This window comes from Aegilops tauschii, chromosome 2 (genome assembly GCF_002575655.3).
Source record: "Aegilops tauschii subsp. strangulata cultivar AL8/78 chromosome 2, Aet v6.0, whole genome shotgun sequence".
Classification (NCBI taxonomy): Eukaryota; Viridiplantae; Streptophyta; class Magnoliopsida; order Poales; family Poaceae; genus Aegilops; species Aegilops tauschii.
This window is the reverse complement of record NC_053036.3, coordinates 598,958,719-598,977,838: the sequence shown is the minus strand read 5'-3', so window position 1 is coordinate 598,977,838 and position 19,120 is coordinate 598,958,719. Positions and strand designations below refer to the sequence as shown.

The 19,120-nt window shown below is 42.0% G+C and overlaps 1 protein-coding gene and 1 long non-coding RNA gene across 5 annotated transcripts; one reads left to right on the top strand and one right to left on the bottom strand.

The window, feature by feature from the left end:
- Positions 1-10,315: 10,315 nt before the first annotated feature.
- On the bottom strand, positions 10,316-13,872 carry LOC120973800 (uncharacterized). 4 transcript variants are annotated; one of them, XR_012203415.1, is made up of 3 exons: positions 13,217-13,872; positions 12,747-12,903; positions 10,316-10,900 (listed from the first exon to the last, which is right to left on the bottom strand). It is a non-coding gene; the product is annotated as an uncharacterized lncRNA (long non-coding RNA). The 4 variants fall into 4 exon arrangements; XR_005769232.3 differs by having other exon boundaries at positions 10,316-10,890; positions 13,217-13,762; XR_005769231.3 differs by lacking the exon at positions 13,217-13,872 and having other exon boundaries at positions 12,747-13,210.
- A 948-nt stretch (positions 13,873-14,820) lies between these two features.
- Positions 14,821-18,769, top strand: LOC109753111 (protein FAR1-RELATED SEQUENCE 5-like). The gene is made up of 4 exons (XM_020312036.1): positions 14,821-14,936; positions 16,278-17,456; positions 18,038-18,364; positions 18,766-18,769. Exons 1-4 carry the CDS (start codon positions 14,821-14,823, stop codon positions 18,767-18,769), a joined length of 1,626 nt encoding a protein of 541 aa, XP_020167625.1.
- Positions 18,770-19,120: the final 351 nt, after the last annotated feature.

The window sequence follows — 19,120 nt, the reverse complement described above, 5'->3', positions numbered from 1 at the left end:
TGTTGACATGGTAGAATCCGGCGAACCAGCATCACCTAGACTACATTGACGAGCTTGATGTTCTTGTCTTCCATGTCTTGGACGCGTGTCTGGAGCTCCGATAGCTCGTCAGACGAAGCCCAGTTCAGGCCCTTCTTGTGCCAGGACGTAAGCCGCAGGGGGGGACTAGATCTGAACTCTGGAGCGGCGGCCCATTCCTTGCCACGCGGCTCAGTGATGTAAAACCACTGCTGCTGCCACTCCTTGACAGAATCATTAAAAGTACATGTTGGCCATGTAACATTGGGCATCTTGCTCACCATGGCGCCTCCGCATTCGGCATGCTCGCCGCTCACTACCTTGGGCTTCACATTAAAAACCTTCAGCCATAAGCCGAAGTGCGGCGGGACGCGGAGAAAGGCCTCGCACACGACGATGAATGTCGAGATGTTGAGGAAGGAATTTGGGGATAGGTCATGAAAATCAATCCCGTAATAATACATGATGCCGCAAACGAATGGATGAAGGGGAAAGCCTAGCCCGCGGAAAAAATGAGGGAGGAATACCACCCTCTCGTGGGGTTCCGGAGTGGGGATGATCTGTCCCACCGTCGGAAGACGGTGGCCAATTCTCTTGGCCAGATACCCAGCCCCCCGAAGCTTTTTGATATCCTTCTCCCGAATGGTAGAGGCCATCCACTTGCCTCCTGCTCCGGATCCGGACATCTTCGAGAAGCCTTTTTTGGGCGGAGAAGAGGAGCGCTTGGGCACTAGGGCTCGAGCGAAAAGGAATGGATGAGCAGAGAAGGGCATGGGTGAAAAAGGGAGTTCTTATCCCCTTATAAAGGCAGCAGAGATCCTCCGCCTCCCCACTTGCCTGTTAAGATCGGTTATTCCCCAAACGCCATGATTGATGGCACAGTTGGGTTACCCACACCCGTATTGATGAGAATCCCGTGATAAGGGGACACGATCTCTGCTTTGACAAGACGTGCCGAGAAAAATGGTTCGAATAATGACCGGATCGTGGCGTGATGTCATAAAAAGCTGTCAGCAGATCAGATCTGTGGAATATTGTACTCTCTACGATGGTATGTGGAATTTGTTTTGCAGAGCCGGACACAATTCTCATGTTCAAAATCTTCTATGGAGTATTCGGAGGAGGAACCTGCCTTGCAATGCCGAAGACAATCTGCGCGCCGGACTCATCGTCATTGAAGCCTGGTTCAGGGGCTACTGAGGGGTCCTGGATTAAGGGGTCCTCGGACAGCCGGACTATATACTTTGGCCGGACTGTTGGACTATGAAGATACAAGATTGAAGACTTCGTCCCGTGTCCGGATGGGACTCTCCTTTGCGTGGAAGTCAAGCTTGGCAATTCGGATATGTAGATTTCCTTCTCTGTAACCGACTCTGTCTAACCCTAGCCCCCTCCGGTGTCTATATAAACCGGAGGGTTTAGTCCGTAGGACAACAACAATCATAATCATAGGCTAGCTTCTAGGGTTTGGCCTCTACGATCTCGTGGTAGATCAACTCTTGTAATACTCATATCATCAAGATCAATCAAGCAGGAAGTAGGGTATTACCTCCATCGAGAGGGCCCGAACCTGGGTAAACATCGTGTCCCCTGTCTCCTGCTACGATTAGCCTTAAATGCACAGTTCGGGACCCCCTACCCGAGATCCACCGATTTTGACACCGACAGTCGCCGCCGGCCACCGTCGACCCAATCCACAGTTAAGGATTAATTAAAGCACTAATTAAAACAAAATATTTCTGGAAAATATTAATAAGGCAATGACATGTGGGCCCAATATCTGTTTGAAAAGTCCTTTTTTCCTTTTCTTTTTTTATACTAGCCCCACATGTAAGTGTGTGTGTGAGAGAGAGAGGGTGAGAGAAAGTGTTTTTCATTTTATTTTTTGAGAGTGGGACCCATCGGTAAGTGGCACATGGACACAGGGGCAAAATTGTCAAAGAAACGGCCAGATAGCGGTCAAAGCCCTTTGACTGGACGGAAACGGCACGTAAGGGCATTTATGTAATGGCACCTAATGGCAGAGGGGCAAATTTGAGCAGGCTTCGAAATTAGGGACAAATTTGAGTAGGTGGTTCGAGTTAGGGACAGAAATGCAAATGGCCCATGAAAAATATCTTGTGGCCTACTGTACGTTCTGTCAAGAATTGTAGAAAAGGCATGAAATAATGTGCGCAGAAGCACACATGATGTGCTGCGGGAAGCGCGGCTAACAAAGTCCACGAATCATAGTCAACACAATCCTTGAAGGAGCACAACAAACGTAGTGGACGAAGCACACCCGACGTACTGTACGAAGCATGGTTGACCTACCGCCACAGGGAAGCACTGCTATATTTAACACAAAAGCACAGCTAACGTACTATAGGAAGCACTGATATATTTAACACAAAAGCACAGCTAATGTACTATAGGAAGCACTGCTATATTTAACACAAAAGCACAACTAACGTACTATAGGAAGCACTGGTATATTTAACACAAAAGCACAGCTAACATACTATAGGAAGCACTTCTATATTTAACACAAAAGCACAACTAACATACTATAGGAAACACTTCTATATTTAACAAAAAAGCACAACTAACATACTACATGAAGCACTTCTATATTTAATACAAAAGCACAGCTAACGTACTATAGGAAGCACTTCTATATTTAACACAAAAGCACATCTAACGTACTATAGGAAGCACTTCTATATTTAACACAAAAGCACAGCTAACGTACTATAAGAAGCACTTCTATATTTGATACAAAAGAACAACTAACGTCGACAGGAAGCACTTCTATATTTAACACAAAAGCATAGCTAACGTACTATAGGAAGCACTTCTATATTTAACACAGAAGCATAACTAACGTACTATAGGAAGCACATCTAATACGCTGCAGCAGGCATAGGTTACATTTTCAAGCAGTCACAGGAAACCAACTGGAGAAGACTCGTAACCTACTTTATGAAGTATGTCTAACCCGCCGCAGGGAAGCGGAGGTATAAGCATCATGGTAGCACACATTAGCTAACGCAGGGGGACATGTATCTGTTTCGTAAAAACTTAGGGAACATCATTTCAAACGTAAAACCAAGTGCACAAGATGGAAATCACTTACAGAACAAAGTTTTTCTTGAGGCACAAATTCTTCTATGTAGGCCTCTAGTCTGGGACTCATTTGAAAAAATGGCCCCTGAAAGCCAGGCAGTGGGTGGAAAGGCGTGCACCTAATGTCTTTCAGCTGCCATGCGGAAGGAAACAATGACAATCAAGTCAATTAATATATGGCAGCTAAGTCATTATGTTGAGTTGAAAACTTCACCAAAGGAAAATGATGAAAAGTTGACTCACCGTGTGTATCCCAAAAATTCCGTCCTCTGTTGACAGGCTGTCTATGTTAGCATAATTCTTAATGACCTCTGTGTCCCATATGACAAGCCTTGCAGGAGTGTCATATTTCAGGTCCATAATCTTTGTATCCAGGTACTCAAATACGTTATCTGCAAGGGGGAAGAGATAAAAATGAATCATGTTCTTGTAGCTGCTTCTGGGTATAAAGAAATGTACAAGTTAATGAACGAACCACTGGAATCAGGAGACAGCCACACAGGGCGCCTATGAATCCTTTGTCCATGAAGGTCTGGAGTGATGCCACCAATTTCTTTGTGACAGCATTGGACCAATCATATGATGATATGTTACTTGTTGGTCCTTCTAGAGTGGCTAAGTAGTCGGGGCTAACGCAATCATATGTCGTTGGGCATAGAAATACCATTGTCGCAAACATCACGAAAACCCGCTGAAACACTTCTCCTGTCAGCTGCAGGGTTATGAGATCAGTTAACTCTCTGATGTTTGGAGCGTGCCCAACACACCGAGTCTCAGACTTAACCTAACATCTGAAAGCTTCTAAGCATTTTCTAGGGATAATCTGCCCGCCTAGTGGAATTCATAAGATCCGGTGCATGGTGTATGAGTTGATAAGGAATCTGTATCCACTAGGTAGTATGAAACACCTGGACATGCAATCAAAATAGCGGACAAGCCAGCGAACGAAACACCTTGGAAGCTCGCGGGAGCACAGATCGAGAAGGTATCCAAAACCAATATCTCTGAGAAGCTGCTTTTGTGTTTCTGTTAGCTTCTCACAGACAGTAATGGATTTCTGCAAGCTCAGTTTTGTGCTGAACTCTTCTTCATATTCAGCCATTATAACAGCCCCGTGGACAAAGATAAGAAATGACCTTTAACAAATGTATTGTTGAACCACGTGCTTTTCTGGGAGAAGCTTACATATAAACGCCGAGTCAGCAAAACAGACACAAATATTTAAGCCGTGATTAAAAATGCAGCTAGAATGAGAGGCATTGATTTCCAAAGAAATTTCAACGACACACGCGAGATGCATGAAAAAACACATACTTCGAGGCAGCAAGCTGCTTCTTTCTCCTGTACTCCTCAACAAGCTTTTTGTGCGATGCACGTTTTAACTCGATCCTTAGTCTCTCTGTCTCTAGTTGGTCATGAACCATGAAATCTTGCGTGAAAATCTCTGTGCCATCGACAGACTAAGACTGAGTCTCCGACAGCTGTGGGGTGGAGTCCATCTCATCGAACTCTACATAAGAGGTCATGAGACATCATTGTTACCAGGTCAGCTACGTAAGACAGTTGTTAGCAGACCATGTGAGACCATCATCAACAACTCGGTTAGCTAAGACGGATTCTAACTCTGAGTTAGTAACTGCTTTGCAAAAACGAACGTAAGTCCTTTGGATCCCTCCTATAAATTGCGGATCTATACAATCATTTGACCTGTGACCTCATGCTAGTGATCAGTATAGTGAATTTTGACTGTAGTCTCATTGAGCTGTACAATTAATATAATCTGTGGTCACGAGAGTCCTTAAGTTTTGCATGGCTGGAGATATAACTCAACTTAGTAAAACCACGACGCAAACATGGAGCTGGCAGGATTAAAGTGAGGTCAGCTGAGTCAGAATTTTAAATCTGCAACCCTTCTCCCGTTAACAAGGTGCAACAGTTAGAGTATGGTCCAGCTAAAAATAATTGGATCCGGAACGGATATTTAAAACGCGCCCCACCTGTCGTGTTGCGCACATGCAATGTGTACCCAGCCCGCGGAATTGCTAGCACCGGATTTTTTTGTTCAAACAATGAATCAGTGGGATAATCACGACGAGGAAGTAATGGATTACCTGAGCAGTAGATCCACGCCGAGTGAGATGAAGGAGACCGATAATTTTTCAGTGACAAGCGAGCGTTATGGAGGGATTAGGACGAGACTATAGGTTTTCCTTTGGAGAGCTAGAATATCCTTCACGTGTCGCCACCGACGCTAGATGGAGAGAGATCTGGAACTCATCTGCGCACGACCCCACAAGTTAGTCGAAATACTTAGAGGAACTATTTGAGAGCCCACATGTCAGTCTGATGATGAAGTCCACCTACCACATCTTCTCACGCCAGATGAAGGTAGTCCTCCTAGAACTCATATACGGCCGACCCCACGAGTTAGTGAGAGACTTAATTGAGAGCCCACTTGTCAGTTCAACTGTCAAGTGAAGTCGACCTAGCTACCACATCTCGTCACGCCGAAAAACATGTGCATCTCTCATGCACCGCAAAACTTACCCCACCTATCAGGTGATTCTTTTCCTGCATGCAAAAAATCAAAGCAGTCTCTCTCTCTCTCTCTCTCTCTCTCTCTCTCTCTCTCTCTTCCATATTCAAAATTATCCGAGGAGATCGCTGACAAACTGCAGGGAAGCAGATCCCCCACAAATTCGAAAGGTGTGAGTTCCGAACAATCAGCGCATAAGATTCGGCAATCAAAGGTTAGTAAAAAATTTATCAACGCACCTTCGCGTGGCGATTCCTGATACACGAGATTCAATTTTCGCGATGTTGGTTTTGGGTCTGTGCCGAAACCTCACTTCATTATATCTATGTTGTCGTGGTACATGTTGGATGGTTTTTTAGTTTCCCAGTCCTTCTTTTACGGCAGTAGGTAGTGTGGTTCTTAATTCAACATTGCGCTTCTGTTAAAAAATATTACGATGTTACTGCCTAAGTTGGTCCTCGGGAAGCTGCAGACAAAAATTCTTTTCCCTAAGTGTTATTGCTTAGAATCACTGTGACGGTGTTGATGAAATACTTGATGTTGGAATGCATAGTACAAAACTGCTTGGTTGTATGTTGTTGATGAATTGATTGTGGTTGGGATTCATAGATTAAAACTGTATGGTTTTACACTGCAACTCTGATTTGTGTTTGTTTTTTGTTTTCTGTGTTCTCATCCTTGTAATATCAGCTTGTTCCTTTTGTTGGGATTCATGTTAGGATTCTTTGTGTTAAGTGTTGCACAAGCAAACTAGCATCAGGATCTCCCTTTGGTTGAGGTTGCAGTGTAATTAAAAATTTATATATATAGGACAATCATTTGGGACACCTAGGTGCCCAGGCTCCTTACCTAGATGTCGTTGGATCATACTTGATCTCGCTGTTAAAATAGGTATAGACTTTGCATGCATACCCGCATTATTACTTTCCTATTCGTTTGCATAAAGGTACTTCTATGGAAAGTAATAAAGGTTATGTAATTGATACGTGTCATTATTTCTCTTCACGATATTAAATTGTAATTGATTATTTAGCATACTCGTTGCCATGTATGGCAGGTGCATAGTAATTCATTAGAAAAATACCACACAATTTTTTTACCACGTATACCAATCTGTACATATTTTCATTGGGTATAACACTAACATGTATGTATTTTCATTGGGTATGACACCAACACACACATATTTTCATTAGGTATAATACCCATTAACTGGTATTACGGTCTAAAAAATATACACGTGGGTATCTCAGGTACATATACCGCTTGTAAAATGTGTGATATTGATGGGTATATACAAAAAACATCAAGGTATGTATATTTATGTTTATATTTTTATTGGGTATACACGTGTATATTTATTTGTATATCCGCATCGAGGTATATTTATGTGTAAATTTTCATTGGGTATAACATCAACACATACTTAAAATGTATGATATTTATGTGTATATTTTCATTGGGTATAACGTTAATGCATACAAATTTGCGTTAGATATAATACCCATTAACTAGTATTTCGGTCTAATAACATATACACGTTGGTATTTCGCGTACATGTACATGTATACGTACCCAAGTATAAGTGTTCAGACTATTTTTGTTATGGAAAACAATCATGACTATTTAAGATACTAGTACATGCAAACAAAAGATGGAAAGTCATTATCTTGTCAAGTATACACCATGCACTAATGAATAGTACTTGCCATAACGCGCCTAGGTGCCTGGACACCTAGGTGCCCCAAACAATTTATATATATATATATATATATATATATATATATATATATATATATATATATATATATATATATATATATATATGAAAATTGGTTAGTACTCCTAGGAGTACGTACTCCCACCTCTAAATTGCTTTTCCTGCGCACTAACGGGTGGCACCATACATGCTGGTTAGCTTTAAAAAAAGAAATAGGTAATAGGTAAAAAAGAAATAGATACTAACCATGTCCCGGCCGAGTCTGTTTGCATGGATAACTCTCATGAAAAAAAATGGTTTGCGTGAATGTAGGGATGCTGGTGTGCATTGCATGTCAAATATTAATACTAGACAGCTTTCGTCGATGGTGTTCGCCCAAAACAATCTCGACGGCATCGACGAGGCCTGTACTATGCTCCTCATCTGCGGCGGTCGCAAAAGAAAAATAACTAGATATACTGCACACAGGAAGAAAACAACTGAAGTTTCATGTCAACTCCTAAATGGTCAGAATGAAGTATATGCTTCTTTGTGAATTAATCGTTTATGTCAAGATGGTTCTTTGTCCTAGACTGCTAGTAATATAGTTACGAGGTATATATACCTTTTACCAACTTACTTTTTAATAAACATCTAATGTGATTTGGCTCCTCCATATTTATATTGATACTCATTTCACACCCACTATACCTGATATGCGTATAATATTTTACCTAAAATAAAATGATAATCCCTTGTAAAATCAACATTATATACTTATCTTAATAAATCAGTATATACTTACTTGGGGAAATTGGTATATTTATGGAACAGAAGTATATACCATTTTAATTGCCAAGCAGAACAAAGTTCTGAACTAAGTACCAGTACATATCTCTCTCCCTAAAAAAGGTACTAGTCTATATCTCTACACTAAAGAAGGCAGTATATGACTCTTAAATTCAGAAACAGTTTATACCCTTGAATAAAAAGTAGTATGTATGCAAAACAGTATATACTTCTTTCGTGAAAAAATAATTATTTTTTAAGTTGGCAAGAAGTACATACTCTTTCATGTAAAAAAAGTATGTACTACACACAATATACTGCACTATTTTATTTTTATTTTTTTTGCGGCTATATACTGCTCTATTTTGTGTTATATACTGCATATAAATTCCAGAAAATAAAGGGGACTCTTTTAAATAAGACAGTGTATGGCTGCGAATAAGTCTATTCGGCAAGTCATAGAGAAGGACTGGATATAAGCTATTCCCCGGTTCTTCATTGGATCCTTTTAGTTTAATATTACTTTTTGGAAGCAATCTCATAATAATATGTATTAGGGACAGCATTTAGGATAGCAAAAGCATTTTTGAAGCAGCCGCGGTAAGACGGGGGGGGGGGGGGGGGGGGGGGGGGGGGGGGGGCAAGTGTTCTTCGGAATGACTGGGCGTAAAGGGCACGTAGGCAGTGAATCGGGTGTACGTGAGTTTGCATCTCACTCCTACCATCTAGAAGCAGTTACGTTTAACTAGGGAATAAATTAGCCTTTTTAAATAACTAGCACGGCTGGTTTGTTACAACCGATTTTTTCCATAGATCTCTCAACCTTTTGACCAATCCACGGGAAGGAGTATGTACTCTTGGGAGTATAAAATAGGAGAGTATATATATATATATATATATATATATATATATATATATATATATATATATATATATATATATATATATATATATATATATATATATATATATACACACACACATCTGGGCTATTCTGTTTCGCGTAACAGAATATTATTCTGTTACCCTACTTGAACTGATGGTTTCAGGCGGTTATACTGATGATTTTCATCTCGTTGAACTGATCGTCTTTTCGTCGAAATGGGGCGTGTAATATATCGTTAGAAAGCTCTTGACATCTACATTATAAATATATAGGAATTTTTTGCAAAACCATCATGGTTTAAGAGCAGTTTTGAAAAAAAGGTTTTTTCAAAACCAAAAACGCGAATCGTATTTTAGACTCAATTTTCAAACAGTTTATCGGAAGAGAAAATAAGATGGTGTTGGAAAGCTGGTAAAAATCCGCATCTTCCATATATCTACTATTTTTTCAAATTATATACAATTTAAAAGTAATTTGAAAAACGGTGAAATTCTGGGCGAAACGTATTTTCGCATTTTTTTTTCTCAAACGATTTGTCGGATTGATGCAAATGATACGGCATTGGAAAGCTATGGAAAATGCGCAACTTTTTTGTATAGAAATGTTTTTCTAATTCCTTACGTTTAAAAACGAATTCGAATACGGTCAAATTTGATTTTGAACGCGTTTTTTTAAGTTTGTCGAAATGGGGCAAATAATATACCGTTGGATAGCTATCGAAAATGCAAAACTTAGTCATGTTGAACGTTTTCTCAAATTTATAATCATTGAAGAGTACTTTTGAATATGGTGAGAGTCATCATGTTGTTTTTCCGTCAGAAAAAACAGAGTCCTTGTACTGATCTATGTGTGTGTCTGTACTGATGTATTATTCACAGAATAGTTCCAAAAAAAAGTACTTGAACAGATGTCTATATGGTTTTGTACTGAGCATGTTTGCACAGACTAGACTTACTCTGTTTTTTTGGTATGTTTTTTTCTCGTAACTTTTCAACGGTAAAAAGAATACTTGAGCGGATGTCTATATGGTTTTGTATTCAACAGTTCATTGTATCATAGTCCTGAACTTGCATGCTTTATATCATTGAACTGAATGATATTTTTTCAAATAGAAATTTTTCTTGTGTTTATTTTTTTAACTCAATTTTTTTGCAGTGATGTTTTGGACTTCTCTCATTTTACAACATGAACTTTTATCATTTGAATTTCCGTGGGGTTTTTTCTTGTTTGAGATTATTTCCCAGACGTCGTGTTGAACTTACAACATCCTCACCACAAGAAATAGAAGCTGCAACCGTAATATATTTTTGCACATACAAGCATACATAAATTTACAACATAGTATATCCTGATACATAGTTGGATGGATGCTGAGATTTTTAGAACTGATGAGGAACAAACATTAAAAATCAACTGGGATTTTTAGAGAAGTTCCATGCTGCAATGAGAAAGTCCAACACAGCTCTCAGATAGTCACTCTGTAGATCTCCAAAACATGAAGCATGCTGAGCTACCAAACGGTAACATTGGAAGGTTACAGTTTCACATGTCTCAAATGTAGGTGTCATTAAATGGCCACAACTTTTGAGTGGCTAGTTGGAAGTAAAGTCATCTTATCAGTGGCTAATTGGTTAGCAGAACTTTTGAAGAAAAATGGAAGCAGAGGCGCTAGTGCTTTTGCGAACCCGACGATGAGATCATTGGCGCTTAACCTGGAAATGGGGTCGGAAAGGCTCATGCCATGCTCGGCAGCCGTCTGGCACCCTACCTGGTGGCGTTGCCTTGTGGTTGGCCCAGTGCCTGGCTCGCTGACAAGCTCCAGGGGCTAACCAATTAACCACTTCTAACCCAAAGACCCTGCAAAATCCTGACCAAGAAATCACTTTTTTCACACACAACAGCCACCAATTAGCATGCACAAGTTCATGTAAAAAGAACAACAAGTTCATGTACAGTAACACTACATGTTCACAAGAATCTCAACAAGTAATCTTTTAAACTCGAACTTCTCCAAAAGAGATTTTCCAACCAAAGAATAAACCTTTCAAATAGCCGGCACTGAACTGAACTAAAATAAGAAAATGATTCAAACTAAGATAGAACTGAACTGAAGTAAATTTTAGAAATGTACTGAATTCAAATTAGAATTCGAACTTGCAAACTTTCCAAACAAGTACTTAGCTCACTTGCCATACAACGCTTTTTGAATTTGTCATGCGGTACTCTTTGAACTTGTGCAATTCGTTGGTGGCAGCAAGCAGCAACTAGAAGTATACAATTGTTGTATAACATCCTAAACACTGAACTGTATTATAGAAGGACTAGTCAGGGTCTCGGGAATCAACTAAATTTTCCACTTAAGTCTCTATTCATCAGTACTAGTAGGACTCAAATGTGAGCTAATTTTCAATAGAGATTCACTAAAATGGCTTCTAATTTTTTTGAAACATCTAGCTTCTAATTTTTTTCATATAGGAAAATACACATTGAACCGATAATAATATATTGTTTTCCCATATAGGAAACATGTTCTTCTCCACATGAACTGATACTCTAACACACAGAGAATTGTTTCCATGCTTTTCTAATAACCGGGGATAAAATAAATAGTGTTTTTCCAGGGTCTCATTGCAACCTTGCTTCCTATTCAATTAAGGATTCATGTGACACTTGCTTCCCATTTCATCAGTACTTGTAGCACTAAACAATAAGTTCAGAACTGTAGACGGCATCCTTGTCAGTACGACTCATCAGTACTATATGGATGTTACATTTAACATTTAAGAATAGTACTGATCGGTACTAATATTGTGTAAGTTGTACTGATCAGTACTACTACTTGTCGTACTGCTGAGCAGTACTGATCTAGCTAACATAGAGATTTTTTCATCTAGTGGACTTTTAACATTATATTAGAAAAAGAAATCTAGAGCAATTATCTTGTAGAACCAATAGAGAAATATAGCGGAGCAGCTCCAAACACAACAATGTAGACATGGCATCTTCTTTTACCGATGCCAAATTAAATAGATTGGTACAAACTATAAAAAGCTAGTTCAACATATGCTCTTTTTTCCATGATTTCAGACTGAGTTCTCCAGACAATAGAACTTAATTTTTTTCTGCAAATATAATAGTGCACCAGAGCAAAAGTATTTTCTACATAGAACCGCATTACTGAGTTTTGAACTACAGAACTTGAATAAGATTTGTACTGAACATAAATAATAAATTGAACTGATCTATTATGTTTTAACACACAGATTGTACTGTTTCTGCAGTTCATTACGGACTGTTGATATAAATACATATTGAACTTCCACACTAAAAGAAAATTCACTAATAAATAACACTTCTCTTGAGCAATCAAATAAGTGTTGCATGAAATACATCAAATACTGAGAGCAATCTAACAAGTGTCACATGAAAATGGAGGAAAGTGCAAGAACTATTAAAGAAAGGAATACGTTTGAAGTAACCAGGAAGACGGCATCAAGAATTGAACTAAAATAATTTTTAGTATTTGAACTGAACAAAAGAAATTGGATGCGTGATGACTCTCACTCTCAGCCATGATCGCATGATAATGTTTTTGAACTGAACTAAGCATCCCCCCAGCTGCTACTACATGATAATGTTAGCATGCCTCATTCTCTGTCACAAACACACACAAGGGACGAATGACTCTGACTCTCAGTCGCTGGCTAGCTTACCTAGATGATAGGGAGAAAGTTGACCCAGGTCCAGGGGCGGAGCTCGGGGTGGCCTGCACGCAGCTCCTTGAGCGACCAACGGTGGAGCATGTAGTTGGACTATCGAGCTAGAGGTCCTCGATCCAGCGACTCCCCTCCTAGGCTCACTGTTTTTCCGCTGAAGCGCAGGGTGTTGGAACGAACAGAACAAGGTAGAAACAATCAAACAATCGATGAACCCACAAATAAATTTTGTCAGAGTTGTATGATGTATAGGCCACAATGTATTGTATGATGTCAGTGTTGTATGATGTATAGGCCACAATGTGATACCTCATATAACAAGAGCCACACCTAAATGAGGCACAAAAGCTAGCAGCATTAGCATACGAGAACTACACACATAACTTCGAAATAAACTTCAACAGGAAGATCAACTCATCTACTAAACCTGCATTCCCAGAGAACAAATCGATCGAGCGCCACCTCACCTTTCTTAAGCTTTGACAGCCTTCCCCGGAATGCGACCGTCGCAGTGCCTCACCCCACCTCCGCCTCCCCTTGTAGCATCAGCAGCGGAGCGCTGCTACTGCTGAAGCAGCAGCCTTCCCTGCTGATGCAGCTCGTACTGCAGCGGGGGAGGTTGGCGACGCTGGGGGACGGGCTCGTCGCCGGCGCGTGGTGGAGAGGGAAGGAGGTGGCTGGGGGCGTGGCGGCGGGAGAGGAAGGCGGCCGTGGCGAAGGAGGGGAAGGTGGCCGGCGCACGTGGAGGAGCGGGTCGGAACTGGAGGCGGAGGTCGCGGCCCGACCGTGCTGAGCGCTAGGAAATGGGAGATGGACGGCAGCCGCGCGCTGGGGGAGGGAGACGGGCAGAGGCAGCGCGCTGGGGGGAGGGATACGGGCGACGGCGGCGTGATGGGGGATGGAGCCGGGCGGCGGCGGCGCGATGGGGGATGGAGCCAGGCGGCGGCGGCGCAACGGGGGACGGAGCCGGGCGGCGGTGGCGCGACGGAGGAAGGAGCCGGGCGGCGGCGGCGCGGCGGGGGAGGGAGCCGGGCGGCGGCGGCGCGGCGGGGGAGGGAGCCGGGCGGCGGCGGCGGTGGGTAGTGGGGAAGGAGGATCGGGTTCTGTCTGGAGACGGGGCAGTGGGGTGGGTGTTTTTTTCTTCGTTTTTCTTTGGGCCGGGAAGGATTGGGTTCTCTCTTTTTTTTAGTTTAGCAGATTCGGGTCCGTTCTATTTTATATAGGGCACGGGGTAACAGAATATTATTCTGTTACTAGTAACAGAATAGTCTAACCCTGATACTAGTAACAGAATATATATATCTCAATTCTATAGAACTAGAAATATATCTCTGTTGTGTGGTAAGTGTAAAATGTTAGTAAGAACGATTGAGATCGACTTGGAAAAGGTTACAACACTGATGCTGCAAGTATAACCTTTATTTTTATTATGTCTCTTTTTCTGGGAGATGTTCAGGACTGCGTCATCTGATCAGGACAACAGGGACGGTCGGTCTTTGAACGACATTGGCAAGGATTATGGGAGGAAGGTAATAGTAAGGCAGTTGAACATTAGCGTTTGGGGTTATTTGGTCTTTCATTTCTGGAATGTTTGTTGTCAAAGTGCCACCACTGAACACCAAAGAGTAGATCATTAACAAAAAAATGATCAATATCTCCTGGATGAATGGTGTAATATCTGTTTATCCTGTTCATCTACTCTGCAGTTGAGTATCGAGAGGTGGAAGAAAAAAATTACTACAAAATGAGAAGAAGATCAAGGATGCAGATGTCGTCCAACAGGCACATGCCATGCGGGCTGGAATAATTGGAGTCAAGAGTGAGATACAAGTTATTGGCAAACGTCCTAAACAGGAGCATGGTGTGCAACAGACACCTGCGAAGAGGAGCATTCTAAGTAGCAGAAACTCCACTAAGCAGACTGTGCAGGTAACGATGAAAACTTCAAACCCTGGTTTTGAATGTGCGTGGAAGTTTTACGTGCTAAATCTTCGTAATACTCGCACGTGCATCTAATTATTTTGTGGTTTCAAGACACAGATGTCCACAAAGGCGCAGAGTGGGCGCTGTGATGGCTCAACGTTTGAAGGCGGTCATAATGAAGAGGTACAGGGTAACAGAATTTCCTTTGATGCAAGTAGAAGGATCATTGGCAACAAAAACATTGATGTTCAAGGATTCAGTACGGTTTGCACAAACAAGAAGAGCCCAACGACAAAATCAAACATAGGAGGAATAAACTTTACCGTACAGCAGCATCAGAAAGCAATACAGGTGACAGCAAATACGAATGTGCAACAACATTTAAAGCAAATGTATTTTTTTGTCAGCAATTTTTTCTTTGTTTTCGCTCGGTATATTTAAATTATAGTTTCTTGCACACGCAGGCGTACGAGCAAGGAAGCAAGTATCACGGTAGTCCACGGTTCATTGAAAACATAAGGCAAGGGCCTTTGAAAGGATCACATGTGGCGTTCAACATGAGGGGTCCTTCCAAAGGATCTCCGATGGCATTCGGAATTGTCAACGAAATCACCAATTCACGGAGGATGTCGCCAAGATTTGCTGGACAAGAGAGGCATGGGAAAACAAAGGTGACGTCGGAACTATGCTTTTTCAATTCAACACACAAACAGTTTTTTGCAAGAACAGTGTAAAGTGCAAAATAGGAGGACTGCTGTCCGTCTGGTACGGCTGTATGTGCAGTTGTTCTCCTGTATAGGATGCTACCAGAAGCACTATTGTTGTGCCTCTCCGGTTGTATGGTGCAAACAGAAGCACAGTTGTGCCTGTGGTCCAGATGTATGTGTAGCATGGTCACATCTGTGCTGCTGGGTATAATTTGAACAGTGCCTCTGGTATACCACTTATACTTGGAGCAGAGGCATGGGTGTGGTTTTGGTATACCAGATGAGCCCTGATGAATCATATAAATCTTTCGTTTAGAGAATAAAAAAATGCATATGCTTCAACAGGCTCTGGACATCTAATTTGTTTCGTGCCATGTGTTCAGGACATGGCGGAGGGGATAACAGATGAGACAAAGAAATATCATAGTCCTCCATCCATCATGAAGGGAACACAACGTTCACATCAACAAGTAGTATACAGCGGCATCACAGATTGCATGGTAGAAGCAGCACAGTCCCTTGGATGCACGAGTGCCGGAGAAACATGTAGCAGCATTCCACAATGCGACAGTGGAGAAGCAGAATCATTTATGGATTTGACCGTGGCATGCAGAAACGACACTGCTACATGTGACAAACAATAGAGCAGCAGCAGCTCCGTTGTAAGTGGACCTGTGGTTGGCGATGAAACTAATGTCGTCATAAGTGAATGCGATCAGACGAACGAAGATACGGTAGACAACATCATCATGGTGCCACCGGCGATTGTAGAGAAAGAAATGGACAACATGTTCAAAGAAGGCATATACCCAACAATTCAGGAGGTCACCGAAGCGCTCGAACCAGAGGGTGGTATGTCATTCGGATCATTGGATGATGCCTTCTTCTTTTTCTGCAGATATGCGAGAAGGGTTGGCTTTGCTGCCAAGCGATCAACGAGCAGAAGATCGACATATGATGGGCAGCTTGACAAACAGGTGTTCCAGTGCACCAAGGAAGGGCAGAATAAAACAACTGAGAGACTTGTTAAGGAGAGAAGGAGCAACTGCCCAGTCCAAATAACAACCAAGAGGGATACAGATAGGAGGAAATGGCATCTGAAGAACGTACGCCTAGAGCACAACCACCTACTTCACCCATCTGATTGGATGCTGAAGTTCATGAGATGCTATAAGAAGATGACACCTCAGGAGAAATTCTTTATACAAGTGCTGCAGAAGGCAAGGTTAGAACCAAGGAAGGTTATGCAGATTTTTACTGCCATGGGGAAACCGAGGCGAGAAATTATGTTCGACACGATTGACATAAGCAACATTGCATGCCGGGACAGGGCTGGAGAGTGCAATACTGATATCGAGGACACCATGAAACTGTTTGCCGATATGCAGAGGCAGAGGGCGGGATTCCACCATGTGGAAGAGATAGAGAACAATATAGTGAGGAGCCTGTTTTGGACAGACTCCTTGTGCAAGATGAATTATGATCTATATGGAGATTTCGTGTCTTTCGACATGACATTCTCTATGAATATATATGGCTTGCCATTTGCACCAATTATAGGTGTCAACAACCATGGGTCGACCGTCCTGTTCGGAGTAGGCCTTTTGAAGGATGAGAAAATAGGGTCATTCAAGTGGCTCCTAAGCATGTTTGTCGAGGCAATGGGAGGAAAAGAGCCGAAATACATAATAACAGACCAGGACCAGGCGATGAATACTGCAATAAAGGAAGCCCTTCCGAGAACGAGGCACAGGTTCTGCTGGTGGCATATTAGGAAGAACATGAAGGAAAATAACGCATCAGTGTTTGCGCAGCACCCAGGGATGTCTGATGATTTATTTCGAATCGTCAAAAACTCACTAGATCAAGACGAGTTTGAGCGTTCCTGGAAAGCAGCAATTTCTATGCACAAGGCGGAAGGCAACAAACACCTGAACACGCTATGGGAACTTCGAAATTTTTGGGTGCCGGCCTACTTCAAGGACTGCTTCTATCCTTTCTCATCAACAACCGCTCGCGGTGAGAGCACAAATTCGATGTGGAAGAATTACGTGGACCACAGGGACACTATAACAAGGTTTGTTGGTGCATATCACATGATTCAACAAAATTGCCTTGCGACGCTTGACAAGAAAAGACACCGAACAGTCGAGAAGACACCATCACTAGAGACAGGTTTTCTGATTGAAAGACAAGCAAGTGAAGTATACATGAACGAAATTTTCAGGAAATTCCAGCTGGAGCTACGGAACCAGACATACTACAAGTGGTCTGACCTGGCAAAGGGGAGGCAGTATTTTTTTTAAAGGATTACTGAGCCTGGAAGAAAAGAGTGGAAACCATATCAAAGCGAGGAATTTGACAGGTCTGAGTTTAGGGTAATGTGGATGAGCAAAAGGATATATACGGTTGCAGCTGCAAGAAAATGAGTAGGGATGGCATTCAGTGTTGCCGTGTGCTTAAGGTGATGGACCAAACAAGCATGGTCGATCATCTTCCAAAATCCTTCATCATCCCCAAATGGACTAGGAATCTATCACAGAGCTTGAAAGTGTTGTCTACAAGTCAAGATAATAGCATGACCACACAAGATGATGAAACTATGAGATTCGGCCTCGCTTATGCTGAGTTGTCAGATATCTGTTCAAATGCTTGCAGAAAAGAGAAAGCATACAGTGTGCTACGTGAGTGTACGCTAAATATGAAAATAAAAGTCATGGCGGCACTTGCTGAGGAACCAGACGCAGGAATTCTTGCCGAAACTCTCAAGAACCCTCCCATGAGTGGCTCAAAGGGCACGAAAAAAGGAGATCGAATCAAAGCTGGTTCCTTGAAGAAAGGAAAAGGCAACAAAGCCACATCCAAGTGCGGTCGTTGTCGAGAAAAGGGTCACAGGAAAACAAACTGCGCGGGAAACCCAGAAGTCCAGGAGAGGATGAGGATTGAAGAGGAGAAGAGGAAATTGCAGCAGGAGAAGAGGGCAAGGTCAATGAAATGGCCGACAACACCAACAACACCATCGAGGACATCAAACGGCTCAGGAGAATGCACTCCAAGCCTAGGAGGAAGACGTCATACGCCAGCAACTCCAACCACCCCACTGACAACATGTAGCATTTACCAAAGTCTTGCATGTACGCCAGAATCCAACACCACACAAGCCAGGCACACAGAATGCGCGCAGGGAAGCCCGGGACAAGGCCCGGAATCTGCACAGTCCACTTCCAGAAAGGAAAGAACCGAGTGGAGACTGTTTGGTACCGGAGAACAGTACGAATAAAAAATTAAAAGGTAATGATGCAGCTTAAACTGGACATAAGCAAAAAACTGTGATGACCGCAATCTTTCTCATTGTTTTTTAGTTTTTTTGTATATTAATTTTACAGGTAAATAGGTTGAATAACTACGCACAAGGGTGGAGACACACAAGGGTGGATAAGGAAGAATGGATCACCGAAGATTCAAAAACAAGGCCGCATGTGGAGCGATGAAATAGCAAGTGACCGGTGAGGAGGGTGGGCGGGTGTTGATTGTTTAATTTTTCGTGCTGTGGTTATAAGAACGGCTTGTAAGTTAATTTGCTGCAGTTATAGAAACAAAACAAATTTAAATAAGAACACCTTTTGCTTCTTATGTATTTTTACTCGGCGGAGAAAAATATCAGAGGCACAGGTTTCCTTGTTATTTTCCGCAGCTGTGGGTTTCTGAATGTGGATGTTGTAAGCATACAAGCATGCTTCT

Excerpts from the sequence above, each read along its gene's own strand:
- LOC109753111 (XM_020312036.1), top strand. The coding sequence starts at position 14,821 with ATGGCTCAACGTTTGAAGGCGGTCATAATGAAGAGGTACAGGGTAACA. Across the intron at positions 14,937-16,277 it reads ATGTTCAAGGATTCAGTACG|ATATGCGAGAAGGGTTGGCT; the intron begins GTTTGCACAAAC and ends CTTTTTCTGCAG. Across the intron at positions 17,457-18,037 it reads CACAGGGACACTATAACAAG|AAAAGAGAAAGCATACAGTG; the intron begins GTTTGTTGGTGC and ends AAATGCTTGCAG.